Raw genomic sequence first — 13,518 nt, 5'->3', positions numbered from 1 at the left:
TGACCTGTCGTTTCACAAACAGCCTCTGGAGGAAGCACTCTCCGTCCTAAGATATCTCCCGCTTCCCCCCGAGCTGAAGTTTGAGACCAGTGGGCAGTCTTCTAGAACCAGAATATATTATGGCTTCCATCTCACGTTACATGAGACACACATACTCCCTTGCTCCCTGAAATACACACAGGCACAGGCTGCCCGCCTAAACATGACCTCCACTGGCAGCTTCAACCAAATGACCAAAATTAGATACGATGTCATTCAACACTGAAACGGGCAGCTCAGTAGAGAGTAAAATGTGCACAAAACATTTTGCAGCATCTAGAATGATGATAAATGATGGCAGCTGATACCTATATCATGGTTCATACAAGTGTAAAATTGTCAAAGCAATGATAAGTTAAGTTAATATAAACTGAGATCCAGGATTTAATTGTCAGTATATTTTTTAAATCAGGGTGAAATGGCTTCATAGTGGTACAGATGATCAGCATCAAATATTGATGTAACTGAAGTGAATAAATACCTGAATAGAATGTGTTGATTTTCAGGAGCTCCTTCTCGCAGGTCTGGAAAAACCTCTCCTCAAACTTAGCGTAGTATCTCTTCACTGTGTCTTCATCTGTGACTGGAGAAACAGCAAGAAGACAAAAAGATATCGATTAGCTGCTTGCTGAAGGACACAAGTGTACAAATATATAAAGCGCTGACGCAGTTTTATTATGTTGACCCACGGAAGAGTTTTTGATTAAGTTGCTCCCACTTATACAGTTACACATGCTAACAGCTTGTAGCTAATAAGCAATGACAAACAAAGTTTATATGGTGGTGAGAAGGCCCTAAGAAGATGAAGCCATGCTAAAACTTTCTCTTGAGGATGGTAACAAGAACAGTGAACATACAGCTGAAGAGATACTGGAGGTCCATAGCAGAAGAGATGAGGTTATAGACACCAAAATTACCCACATGTACCTGGTGGATTTCTCCATGCGATTATACACCAGGTTCAGTGATATTAGGTGAGACAACATCACAATACGGGAAAGATGGGAAGCTAAACAGCTTGATTGTCAATAGTCATCATGGTGTGTGAGTGAAGGAGCCAAAGTATTTCAGTGTTTAAATACATAAACATAAAATAAAACTAATAACATTTCACCACCAAAAACAAATCTCATAACTTTGAATGATGTTGCCTGCGATCAGATTACACAGTGTCAGCAATCACTAGAGCAGACTAGGGTGATACACAGTTGCTTTTTTGGTGTCAATGTTTTATGACCTGCTATGTGTCCAACTTGGCCAGCCCTCCAAACACATATCTCTGTAGGTATGTTCCTGTGGGTTTGTCTGAACCGAAGCCAACAGACATTAATCTGGTGTTACAATTCGATCAACAGCTTCCTTCCGTCTCTCTTCAGTCTGACTAAACCCTGCACGTCTTTTTCAGAACCAGCCAATTCAATCAGCATTGATGCTCCGTCTCAAATAATCCTCTGCATCATTCACAGCAGGCTACCTGACACCTGACAGTGTTTAATATGCTGCCTTTGGCCAGTTACAACCCAGTCATCAGAAAGAATGTTGGCATTGTATGTTTCTGCACACTGCGGATATGTTAGATTTGTAATGCTGTGGTTAACGTGTGGTTCGGTTTAGGCCCAAAACCCACATGGTTATGGTTACAAAAAAACATGTTTTGGCCTGAGAAGCAGTGATGTCTCAGTAAAAGACAACACCTTTTTGGGTCACAATCCTGGCCAGAAAAGCCATCCACCACCACCTCTACCTCCCAATGACAAAGTCAACTTATATACGTTATGTCACTCAAGAGACGCTGATATACTACGTATGAATCAATGGAACATATTCATGGTTTGCAGAAATTAACCATGCCAACATTTTCTTCAGGGCTGCCAGATACCTGCCAAGCCCAAGTAGTCCACATACCCCACACACACTCAATAAATTTCTGTGTCATGTTCACACTTATATACTAAACATGTGAATTCATGTCAGTGGCTCTTCACTGGTTTGGATCTTAAACTTACGTTAGGCCACAGCAGCAACAAACTGAGACAACCCGGTCTGGTATTTTTCCATCACTTTTATCCATCCAATATCAAACAATAATTCATCCACACTGTGCCTCACATGTTCTTTCCATATACAGTTGACCTTCTCATCATTCAGACCTGATGTGTCATCGCTATCTAAATGTCAAACGAAGATTTTTATTCCAGGCAGAATAAAGAGAGATGTGGGTTCTACTGGATAAAGCAGATACAGTGTCAGATCCAATGCTGACACTGCATCATAAACATTTGTTATTATATAAAGTGAGCTTTGGCTGCAACTGGTAGATGGAGAGACTTTCTATTCAACACAGTAATAAGAAAGAGACGCCCCAGGCTGCAGCCTGTCAATATCACTGCTCTATTCACACACAAGCATTCACGCATGTTTGCAGCAGGGGCGTTCAAGCCTGTGATGAAAAGGTGAAAAAATGTTCAACAGCAGCTTTAAAGTCCAACAGCTTTACAAGGAAAATAAATGAGAAACTGCCTCCACATCCAATAAGATAATCAATTATAAGTTAATTAAACCACATTCTGTAGGGGACGGACAAATCCTAAGGAGTATAGGAGAGGAAAACTTCCTACAGCAGATGTATGAGACCTAATGAATATCCTTGGCCAACTTCTATGAGTGTATCAAAGGAGTGCTCATTACAACATCCAAAACAAGATCATTATGGTAATGATAACAACTGGAAAATGGGACTGCATTACAGTAGTAGTTTAAAAACAAGAACAAACTTCCACTTAGCATTAGCAGAGACTTTTATGGAGACTGAGAGACAGAGAACAAGGAAACAGAGTTCCTGTAGTGCAATAATGGTGATGCAGATTCAGTGGTGAGGAGAGACAAGAGTTTAAGTAAACGAGAGGAAAAACATATACGACAGATATTGCCGTACCATATTGAATAGGTAATTGCATGCCAGAGCCCCCGACAAATCCACTCAATAAAGAGGGCAAGAGAAGACGAGGATAAGAATGAGAGATGAAAGGAGGAGGAGAAGATGAGGCTGCCAAAAAAGGAAGTGAAACAAATGTATACAGACAATAAAGACAGACAGAGACAGAAAATGAAGCAGATGGTCACAAATCTGCCTCGCACGTCTACACAATTGCACAGTTGAGCTGCAGTCACAACTCCTTCAGCCCTACACCGATGCAGAGCTCAGCCACCTCAGCAGCTGCCAGCTGACAGGCTGCCTGCTGCAGACGAGCGGATGGATGACTGTTTGGATAGAGGGATGCATGCTTGAATTGCTGACCGATCAGCCGGCTAGCAGGTTAGCTGAATGACTGAGAGCCTGGACAGTCAGTGCGCCATGACAGGATGACTAATGGTCCAACATGCTCCTTTAGTTAGACCTGCAGGCAAGCAGCAGACTGAGCTGCACTGTAATTCAAAGTAAAAGGTTACACAGCTAATGAACACTTTGTAGGAAAGAGCACTGAAGGGACAGAGACGCAGAGCAACAGGGGGGAAAAGACGAGTTGGGAACTGTGGGTTATTAAACACCTGTGGGACGTTTCCTGCACATGAAACATGAGGTTTAAAATATTTTTCATGTGTCCAAGAAATTAATGAATAATTAATTAATTAATTAATTAATGAAAGAATGGATAAAGCACACCATTTAAAGACTCCCTTAAATAATTACACAGGGCATTTTCACTTTGTCCTGGTGAAAATAATGAATGAATTTATTATGAAAATAATTGGCAAATTAACTGATAATGAAAATTATCGGTAGTCGCAGCCCTACAGGAATGAACAGGAAAATGTCAACAAAAATACCTGTAATTTCATGATGAAAAATTAAATTTGATTAGGTAATATCTCTGTTTTTTAATGCCATCATAGACTGTCATTTAAAGAGATGTTCCAGAAGAATACATGTGTATATATTTTGTGAAATCACCTTCCTTCTTACATGGATGCTGACTAACAGAGCGAGTGTGTTGGTGGATCAAAGTGTAGATGTGAAGGTACTTTGCAGGTACAGAGGGGGTGATGAAATGACCTTGCACCCCCATCTCTTTGTTTCCCGCTGACCTCATGCACAACTGAACACATCAGTGGGGGTGTGTATGTGCATTTCCACATATCAGCACATGCACAGATTTTTTTTGTTCATGTATTTATGTGTGCGAGGTGTGTGAAGTGTAGGAACAAAGGCCACAGTCAGAGCCAGTTCATCCTCACAGCTGTTTTACTGAGGCTTCACCAACAGACTCTCTGCTGAAAATATTCTGTCATCTGTCTCCCCTCAACCTGCCACACGCTTTACCTTCAACCAACTTCAGCATAAATAAGCATCATTAACATCTCATAATTACATTGTCTCAACTGTTCACCTGCCTCCTAACATGAGCCGTACTACAGTGTAAATCCATCAAAACCTAATTACAAAAACATTCTGAATTCATGAGGCTATGATGACATTCACTGTATCTTTAATTTAATCTGTGGTGTCCATGTTCATGTAAATCTTGACAGCTTCTCTTTCAGCTACACAGTATGGGTTCTCATTATCACAAGTCAGGGTGGATGATTATAGAGATGGCTTCTAGAGTCCAACAGCGTTCATCAGGGGGATGTGAAGGTAGATGAAAGTTTAGACTTCATAGGAAACAAGAGCTTAAGCAGATCGACAGGATAGAAAAATTTAAGCACTTTCCTAAATAAGTTAACCCAAAAGAATACAATTGCAAATGTGAAAAAAAAAATGTCCACAGTCATAATTTTGTTGACTTTCTTACACTTGTTTTACAATCCAACACCATTGTTTCTCTGATAAAATCCCATGCCAAGATGTTAACTCTCTCTGTTATTTGCCAAGATGAGCAACTCCACTGTCAGTGGCCTCCTCTAGGTCTTGGACTCATGTCTCCAGAGGGATCACTGCCTCTTTGCTAACATACAGACACCAGGGAGCACAGAAGACCCGTCGACCCTCTCATCCAGACATGTTACAAGGTCGTCAGCAGTCCTGGTTCCCCTGACACCCCGGATAAGGGTAGAAATAATGTTCCCTTCATCTGCAAATAAACTCCAGACCTTAAACAGAGTTGTGTGTGTGTGTGTGTGTGTGTGTGTGTGTGTAAGGCCAAGCCAAAGAGATGATGATGGAGCACCTCGGTAGGAAATAATGGTTCTGTCCCTGTAGGGCTGTGTAGTGATATATGCCTGTGCTTTGTGTGTGTGTGTGTGTGTGTGTGTGTGTGTGTGTGTGTGTGTGTGTGTGTGTGTTTTGAACAGTACTTCAGCACTGACACTTCAAGTGTCAACAATAATCACTATTCCCCTCTGCCTCCAGAGAACTACATAGTCCTGAGGTTACAGTATTTGAGAGGACATTTCGTAGCTATAATGTTTATATAACTGACCAACCAGGGCTGAGAGTTAACAGCAGCTGAAAAACTGCACTTGCCTCAAGGCGACATAACTACTATGCATTGAGGATCTAATTTATCTGAAACTACTGAAAAATCAATATGAGGTTTAATTAGATTTAGGAACATTTAACGACTTCAAACTGGGGCTGGATATTGGTGCTCAATACCTTAAAGGAATAGATGGAAATAGCCCAGTACCAAGTAGCATCACAACTTTTTTAATCAAACAATACCTGCATTCGATCCCTTTTGTACCCCAGGTTAGAGAAAAAAAGACAGTTTGTATGATTTTGCTTGCAGCCACTCACCACAAGCATTCTTTCATTCAGTGCAACCTGTGATCTGCCCACTACCACAGCAGTCACTACCCATACTAATCTGAACACTTTCAAATGTATCAGTGTAAAAATCATTTGTAGCTAAGTAGCTAAGAAATGGAGCCCGTTAATGTCAACAAACGGCACCCACCACACATGCTGTGTTTCTGTTACATACAAACTACAGTGGTGGCCCGGCCGAGACAGACCTTTACTTAGCGCCCTGTAGCAACTCGATTTCAGCCAGAGTAAGACGAAATACCCAAGCGCCAGGGCTCTGATCCCAAATTGCCCTCTCAACTGCCCTGACTCCCCACCAGATCAGTAAACTTCTGTTGCTGCTGTTACATGGATTACAACCAGTGCTGTGATGGGCACCAACCCGCTGTGAACCCCCGGGTTGCTGGAAACAAGGATTCTCTGTTAGTTACAAACAGAACCTTCAAAACTAAGTCAGAGCCAACAGCAGTGAGGCCTACATTTTGTTCTCTATCCCTCAAAGTAGTTTATAAATCAATTATTTGATCAATCATAATTACACAAGCATGGGAATTTACCGATATTGTCCATTTTGTATTCTAATAAATTCATTACTTTCAGTTTCTTGAATGTTGACCACACAAAATAACATGACATAATTTTTAATTTAGACAGTTTACAGATTAAACTATGCTTCATTTAATAATTAGCAGATTACTTAATAATGACATATAAAAAACACAAATGAAAAACAATTGGTATCTAACTTACACTAATATAAAACAGAGCATTTTTAAAACTAGTATCAAAATATTTGCATCTCAGTAAATTAATTGCTGATGAATAATATTGTGTCAATCAATCCTCCTCATTTTAACACCTTCATCATCAACATCTGAATCACTAGACTGTTTAAACAAGCAGGAGATGCAGGTGCCTCAACAGCAGAGCATCAAGGGTACCAAGGGGTTTTTTGTTTTCAGTATAATGAGACATATTTGAGTACAACACGCTATGAGAAGAGAAGATCCAGTGCAGCAGAGTGCGCTCATTCATTGGCTTCACTTTTTCAGACAAAGAATTGTGCTGGTAGCTAGAAAAACAACTCTTGACCTACAGTATTCCCAGGGCGGCTTGCAGAAGGCAGCCCCCCTCTCTCCGCTAACCCCTTCTTCTGTAGATTGTATAAATAAATGATGAGACAGCTTCCCCAGAACCCCACTACTCTAACCCCCCGAAACCCTTCATACACGCACACACACATAGAGACCCAACCCCCAGCTTCTTATATTCCCATACAGGCATTCTATGACGCGACCCCATAAAAGCAGCACATAAATCCTTCAAGGCGGCCCTCCAATTTGTTGACAGTGAGAGCAACACAAACACATGTATAAGCCACTCTGTATCACATCCCTCACAGCCCAGGACTGCTTTTAGATTTTTGGAAGTTGTATTACTTTTATTGCATTATTCTTCCACTCTACCACCTGTTTCATGCTGAAAATCTGTTGCCCTCAAATTGGGAGGGACATGAAATGTGGAAAGGCACCGATAAGAGCAATGGTTTCCTCTTTGCTGGGAGCTCAGTTATGAGCTGTCATTACACTGGAGCCTGGAGAGAGGGGAGAGGACACAGCATCTATCTCTTCACCATCCTCCAAAACAAACAGGCTCACACAAGTAGAAACAAGCCCACACACTCATAGACACACACAAATTCTATGTCCCCATTTTCAAGCTCCATTTGTCTCATTTAATGACACCTCACTGCAGGATATAAACTATGTTCTGATAGCATTACAGTCGGGGGAGCTGAGGAGACCATTACATTATGATTGTGGCTGTATTAGCCTCGCTTATCTCTTCCCTCCAAGCGCACAGGTGTAAATCACAAACGAAGAGAAAGACAAACTGAGCCATAAAAGACAATAGGATTGGGCTAATATTAATCTAGAGAGACAAAAGTGTGTGAGTGCATAAAAACAACTTCAACATCCTCTAGTGCCAGGCTTTAAGGAAGGAAACACAACAGTATAACCAGCCAGATAACCCCCCCGATCCATTCCTCCATCTCGCCTTTTTTTTTTTCACTTATTCCCATTCGGCCCTCCAGCCACAATTAATTCTACCAATCATCTCTCTCATCGAGGCCAGGGGAGCATTAAGAATGCACACTCACTGGGCTAGACTGCCAGCCGGGGACAACCGGAGGCAGGATGAGGAACTACTGTAGCTCCCAATCCATTGTGTTATATTTATACTGCCAGACTGCAAGCTAAGCAGCTCCGAAAGACAAACTACACACACACAGAGTGGTGAAAATTATATGATGAAGAGAATCACATATTCAACACATTCTCAGAAGTGTTAATATCTCTGTCTTGTGTATGTGTGTGTGAGGGGGACAAAGAGGGAGAGAGTGTGAGGCACATGTGATGGGCAGCCAAGTCAATACATCATGAGAGGGATAGAGTAAAATCAAGAGGCCAGATGGGGTGTGAGATGATGCTGGGGACCAGACGGAAAACACACAATGCCCAAAAACACTGAGGAATGGTACGTATAGGAGATTCATACAGAGGGAGAAAAAGAAAAAAGAGCGACATAGATGGAAAAATATGAGAGAGAAGCAATGTTAGAGAGGAAAAATGTAAAGTAGGAATGTAAGAAAAATAGATACAGCTCCAAAAACGGTGTCACTGAGTGAAGAACACAGTCAAAATGCTTCTTTGTTAGGTGGGACTACTGTAATCCTACTGCATATGACAGACTTGATTACTGCAGTGTACTGTATATCAATTTCTGAATGGAAGCAATTGTAAATTAATGGCCACGGAACAAGACAGTCAACATAACTATTACTAATTGGAGAGAAGATGCTTGAACATAAATGTAAAAAATTATGCCACTAATTCAAAATAAATAGAGAGTAAACAGGACACAGCTCTGGCTCAGTAAACTGACTACATGATATGAAGTATGAGAATTAGAAATGTAGTTAAACAAGTATATTACTAAGACGAGTCATTGTCACTGTGCACTATTGTGTCATATACGTCATGTTGTTATGTTATAAGATGTGATTTTTCTGATTGAAAGGATCTAATATTCCCAGCCAATGGGAAAACAGTGCAGCATGTTTTGAAAATGCAGTAAAATAAAGTACTGGTGTGGTGCTTTAAATACTTGGCTGGAGGTAACTGAAATCACCAGTCTGGTCGCCAGAAAAAAATGTTGGAATTGTATGTTTCTGCAAATCAGGAAACTTCATACTTGTATGTTTCTTACATATCATATGTTATACCTAGGTGAGACACCTGCTACGCTGTAGACCCCTAAGCCAAAACACGATCTTTTCCTAACCACAACCAAGTGGTTTTTGTGCCTAAACTCGACCACAAATTAACCACAGTGTTACTGAAATGTAAAGTTCCAACCTATCTGATAACACGCAAATGTAACACATATGGTTTGCAGAAATATACAATGTTAACATTTATTCTGTTGATTGGGTTAAAATCAAACAACAAATGAGTTGTAAAAGGCCTTTAGTTAGAGTTTTGGCTCATGTTTGTTTTCAGTCTGTCTCTGTGTTTGCTGGGCGTGGCCTTCTGGTTCCCTCCTCCTGCGTATCCTCCAGCTGCTGAAACTGCACACCTGAACCTCATCTAAAATCAAGCCACTGCAGTATAAAACCCCGGCTCAGACATCCAGACTGCCAGATTGTTCAGTTTGTCTCCTCTGTGGTACAGACATCAAGGCCAACTTCAAGGTTTTTGACACTTTGTCTTTTTGTACTTTTAGACATAAATTCACACTCTGTTCTGTGTCTCAGGTTCACCACGCCAGCCTCAACAATAACCCGCCACCTCCAGCCTCGTTCTCATCCCTGCCCACCTCAGCCATCATTTCATTCAAGCCTTCAGCTCCACTTCTTCAAACTACAATAAACTGCCTCAACCCATTCAGTTTCATTCATCCAGTTGAACTGCCACAACACCTTTTTCACAGACAACATTTTGACATGTTCCAGTAGGAAAAGCACAGGTGTTAATTCAAAATGTAAAGTGGCCGATTTCAATTCATCTGCTTCGGTTTTTGGGTCCTGGTATTGTGCATGTTGGCTCACGGTCATTACTTATTGGGACACAAACACCTATGTTGTAAAAAAACAAACAAAAAAAGTGGAGTTGGCGTGGATATTTCAGCTCATGGTGTGTGTGTGTGTGTGTGTGTGTGTGTGTGTGTGTGTGTGTGTGTGTGTGTGTCCAACAAATTTAAGCATGACAAAAAAGTGGTTTGAGCTTTTGTTGTCCATAAACAGGAACTACTTACATCTAAATTACATCTAAATAAAAGTAACTAATAAGTGGGTATAAAGGACACAGACCACTTTTCAAAGTGAGTCCTTAAACAAGACATGGATGTCATGGAAGCAGCGGGCTGATGGAAGTACGCTAATGGGCAAAGTTCTTGAGAACCACATGAAGTGGGTCATGTTTGTTGTTTCACAGGCTAATTGTCATGTCCATAGTATTTCCTATAAACCAGGAAAAAAACAAGAAAAAAAGTGTGTGTTTGTTGATGTGTGCATGCCCACTTAACTGATTAAAAATGTATGACAGGCCTTTTAATGTGTAAAATCTGCCCTGTCAGTTACTGTTGCTTTTTCTCAGCATGTTTGCATTAAAGCTCTGATAGTTCCTGTATTCCTTAAAAGCCCACATGTACACACCCTAACTGACTGCAGAACAGAGACACATACATTTGGGGCAGCACACCACAGGAACAAAAACCATTGTGGTGACTGGATTTGGAGTTTAGTGGAGGGCTAAATGGGCATGGTCGACAGCACAGAGGAGGTTGAATGGGAATAAGGGAGACGAGGGAAGAAGTTAGATGAGGTGGAACTGGACAGAGAAGAGAAGTAGGCCACAGATTCTTCCAATCAGACAAACAGGAAGTCAACAGAAAGTAGTGTTATTGACCAGGGGGCTGATGGGAAAGTTAATCACTCCTGCTCCTCACTTCTCCCTCCCTTCCTTTCCAGCCTCTTCTTATTTTACAAAGCTGCTGCTGTGAAGTGTTATCTCTGCCAGTCAGAGTGAGGCAAAGTTTAGCCCAGACCTCTCTCTCCGTCTCTTCCCAGCACCACGCAGGGCCTTGAAGATCAGAATAGTCTCTCTGTGAGTCTCGCTGACTCCCTGCATCTCTCTATAGGTAGATAGAGCCCAGAGGAAAAGGCAAGCTGATAACAGCGTGAATTAAAAGCTGTCTGATTCATCTCATCGGGGGAAAATGTTCGCCTGAACTTTTCAGCTCCAGTCGCGTCTCTCAAACTTTGTCAGACATCTTAAGCCCTATGAGATCCAGAATATTTTCTGTCAGTGGGGATATTATAAACTAAAAAGAAGCATATTGTATAATAAACCAGTTGTCTGAGCTGCACCATCTAGTCTGAACAAACACTGTTTTGATTAGCATGTGTTACATTTCTCATTCCAAGCCACATCAATGCTAGCTTTTTAACATGATACTTACTGTCAATATCATGTTCCTAAACACACTATAATGGCTAGGATAATCCAGACTTTATTTCTGTGGCAGCAGTCCAATAGAGGATGAGGACGAGTATCAGTGTCTCAGTATGCAAACTCACGCACTGCATGGATCCCTTATTAAACATTAACTGAAGCAAATCTAATCTTGAGAGATCAGGTCTGATTTCATGGAGGTTCATTGAGAACAGCCACTGTGGAGCCTGTAAGGTAAGTATCAGATGACTCCACTGAGAGTCAGAGTCATACTTTTTAACTAATCACGTAGGCTAATGTGTGTATCTGTTATATATTCGTGACTGGACTTTGGGTATTGTTTTCCCCACATTACATTCAGTATATCCACAGCAGACAATCATTTCTGAGGTTTAAATTTTCAACTATCTACAAGGCTCTGTTCTTTGCTGTCATGTAAAAAATATAAAAGGTATACAACAACTGATGTCAATGAACGGGACAGGACATCCAGCCACTGCAGAATTAATTATGTGTGTAAGAAAATATCGTCACAATTGAGTAAGGCAGTATTATGTTTTGTGACACTGAATCCATTCTCAAAAACACTGTATCGATTGTTAATTAATAATTTACATGCAAAGATTAATGGCAATCTATCTTCAGCCATGTGACACTTCCACGCTTATGTAACAACATAGAACAAAACCTCGCATAAACACAAAGATCACGGGCCCATGAAACAAGCAGAGTCATAAAGGGTGCAACGAAAGCTCCTAAAATTAGATTTTAAAAAAGCTACGGTAATTCAGAAAATACAATTTAAATGATTTCCTTTGCTTATTCTGATCATTTAGAGCAGCACATCTCCACAGTTTAACATGCATGTTACAAATGCAGCTTATTGGGGCAGCTTTAATACTCCAGCTGGCACAGAAGTGAGAGCCAACACAAAGTCAGCAGTCAGAGGATTAGAACATCATAACATTAAAATAAAGTACTATTATTCTCATTTTATTTTACTGTATTCATCATCCAGCACCTGCAATCCGGCCCGCATGTTCCTTTGTCTCAGAACCCAACGTGTACTTTCATTCTGGCTCCAGTGGCTCAAACATGTTATGCTTGCAAAAGTCCAATAAAGCTGCTAGATGGAGCATCCATTGTAGTGCTACAATTAAAAGAGGCTACACCTTCCCAGGAGTGGGCGTGGCTTCTGAGCATTCAGTGGACACGCCCCAGTGTCTCAGAACAAAGAATACTGACGATTTTTTCATGATTTTAAAACGGAATTTTATATACCTTGCAACTTTTTTAAGCATTCAAATTTTTCTGGGTGCTTAATAACATATTTTTCTGTGGTGTGACAAACTCATTACACATATTTATTTTTGCTTTACCTGCACTTTAAACCCTCATTGTAACACCAAACACAAATCTATACTCTGAAACACACTGAAACGTAGTTGTAGTATATATGTCAGACATAGGGAACAGCATGACAGACAAACACATACACACATCAGGCACAGCAGGCCACTCAGTTACTTCCCACCATGATATACTATGCAACCACAAAATGTGTATGTGTGTGTTGTGCAAGTTCATGTGTTTTTACTTGGGTTTCCTCCATTATCAGAGAAGCATCATCTTACTCTGGGTACTTGAAGCTTCAAGTGCACTACACTTGAAGTACATCCATGTGTTTATAGATTAGAGGCTGTCACCATCTTGATAGTCATCTCCTCTAAAACATCTCCTGCCTGCACTTTAGGATGCCGTCAATAAGGTTTAGAAAATCACTAAATGTTGATGATGTTTATTTCTTTTGGTTTTCATACAGTGCCATTATAGCACCAGTTTTTGATTCCCAGGGTAGGTGGATGAGACGTTGACCCAGCTAATGCACATCTGTCTGCACAGTGAGCATAAATCAAGCATACTGATTTCAAAGGTCGCATGCATATGGAAAACCTCTGTTTGACATCAGAAACTTTCCTTAAACTCTCATGAAGCCGCATGAAGCATGGTTAGTGTAGGTTTTTCTAGGTTCTTTACATACCAGAGGTTAGATTTATTCCTACAAACACTAGGAGGGCACTATAACAACTTCATAGTGCACACATTGCATATGTATGAGCCTGCTATGACTGTGACTGGACAATATGGCAGCTCAGAGCTTGGGGAGGCAACATACCAGGCTGCTTTTGGAAAATTATTCACCGATTCACTGAGCTG

The 13,518-nt window shown here is 40.8% G+C and overlaps 1 protein-coding gene across 1 annotated transcript in view; it reads right to left on the bottom strand.

Moving 5' to 3' along the window:
- Positions 1 to 13,518, bottom strand: part of xpr1a (xenotropic and polytropic retrovirus receptor 1a) — a 95,333-nt gene that overhangs the window by 29,496 nt on the left and 52,319 nt on the right. The window contains exon 3 of the mRNA XM_050054275.1: positions 521 to 622. Within this exon, the coding sequence (XP_049910232.1) occupies positions 521 to 622 (102 nt within the window). The remainder of the gene's footprint in view (positions 1 to 520; positions 623 to 13,518) is intronic.

The sequence above is a fragment of the Epinephelus moara genome, chromosome 10 (assembly GCF_006386435.1).
Source record: "Epinephelus moara isolate mb chromosome 10, YSFRI_EMoa_1.0, whole genome shotgun sequence".
In the NCBI taxonomy this organism is placed as follows: domain Eukaryota; kingdom Metazoa; phylum Chordata; class Actinopteri; order Perciformes; family Serranidae; genus Epinephelus; species Epinephelus moara.
The sequence above is the reverse complement of the archived record's forward strand: the minus strand, read 5'-3'. Positions and strand labels throughout refer to the sequence as shown.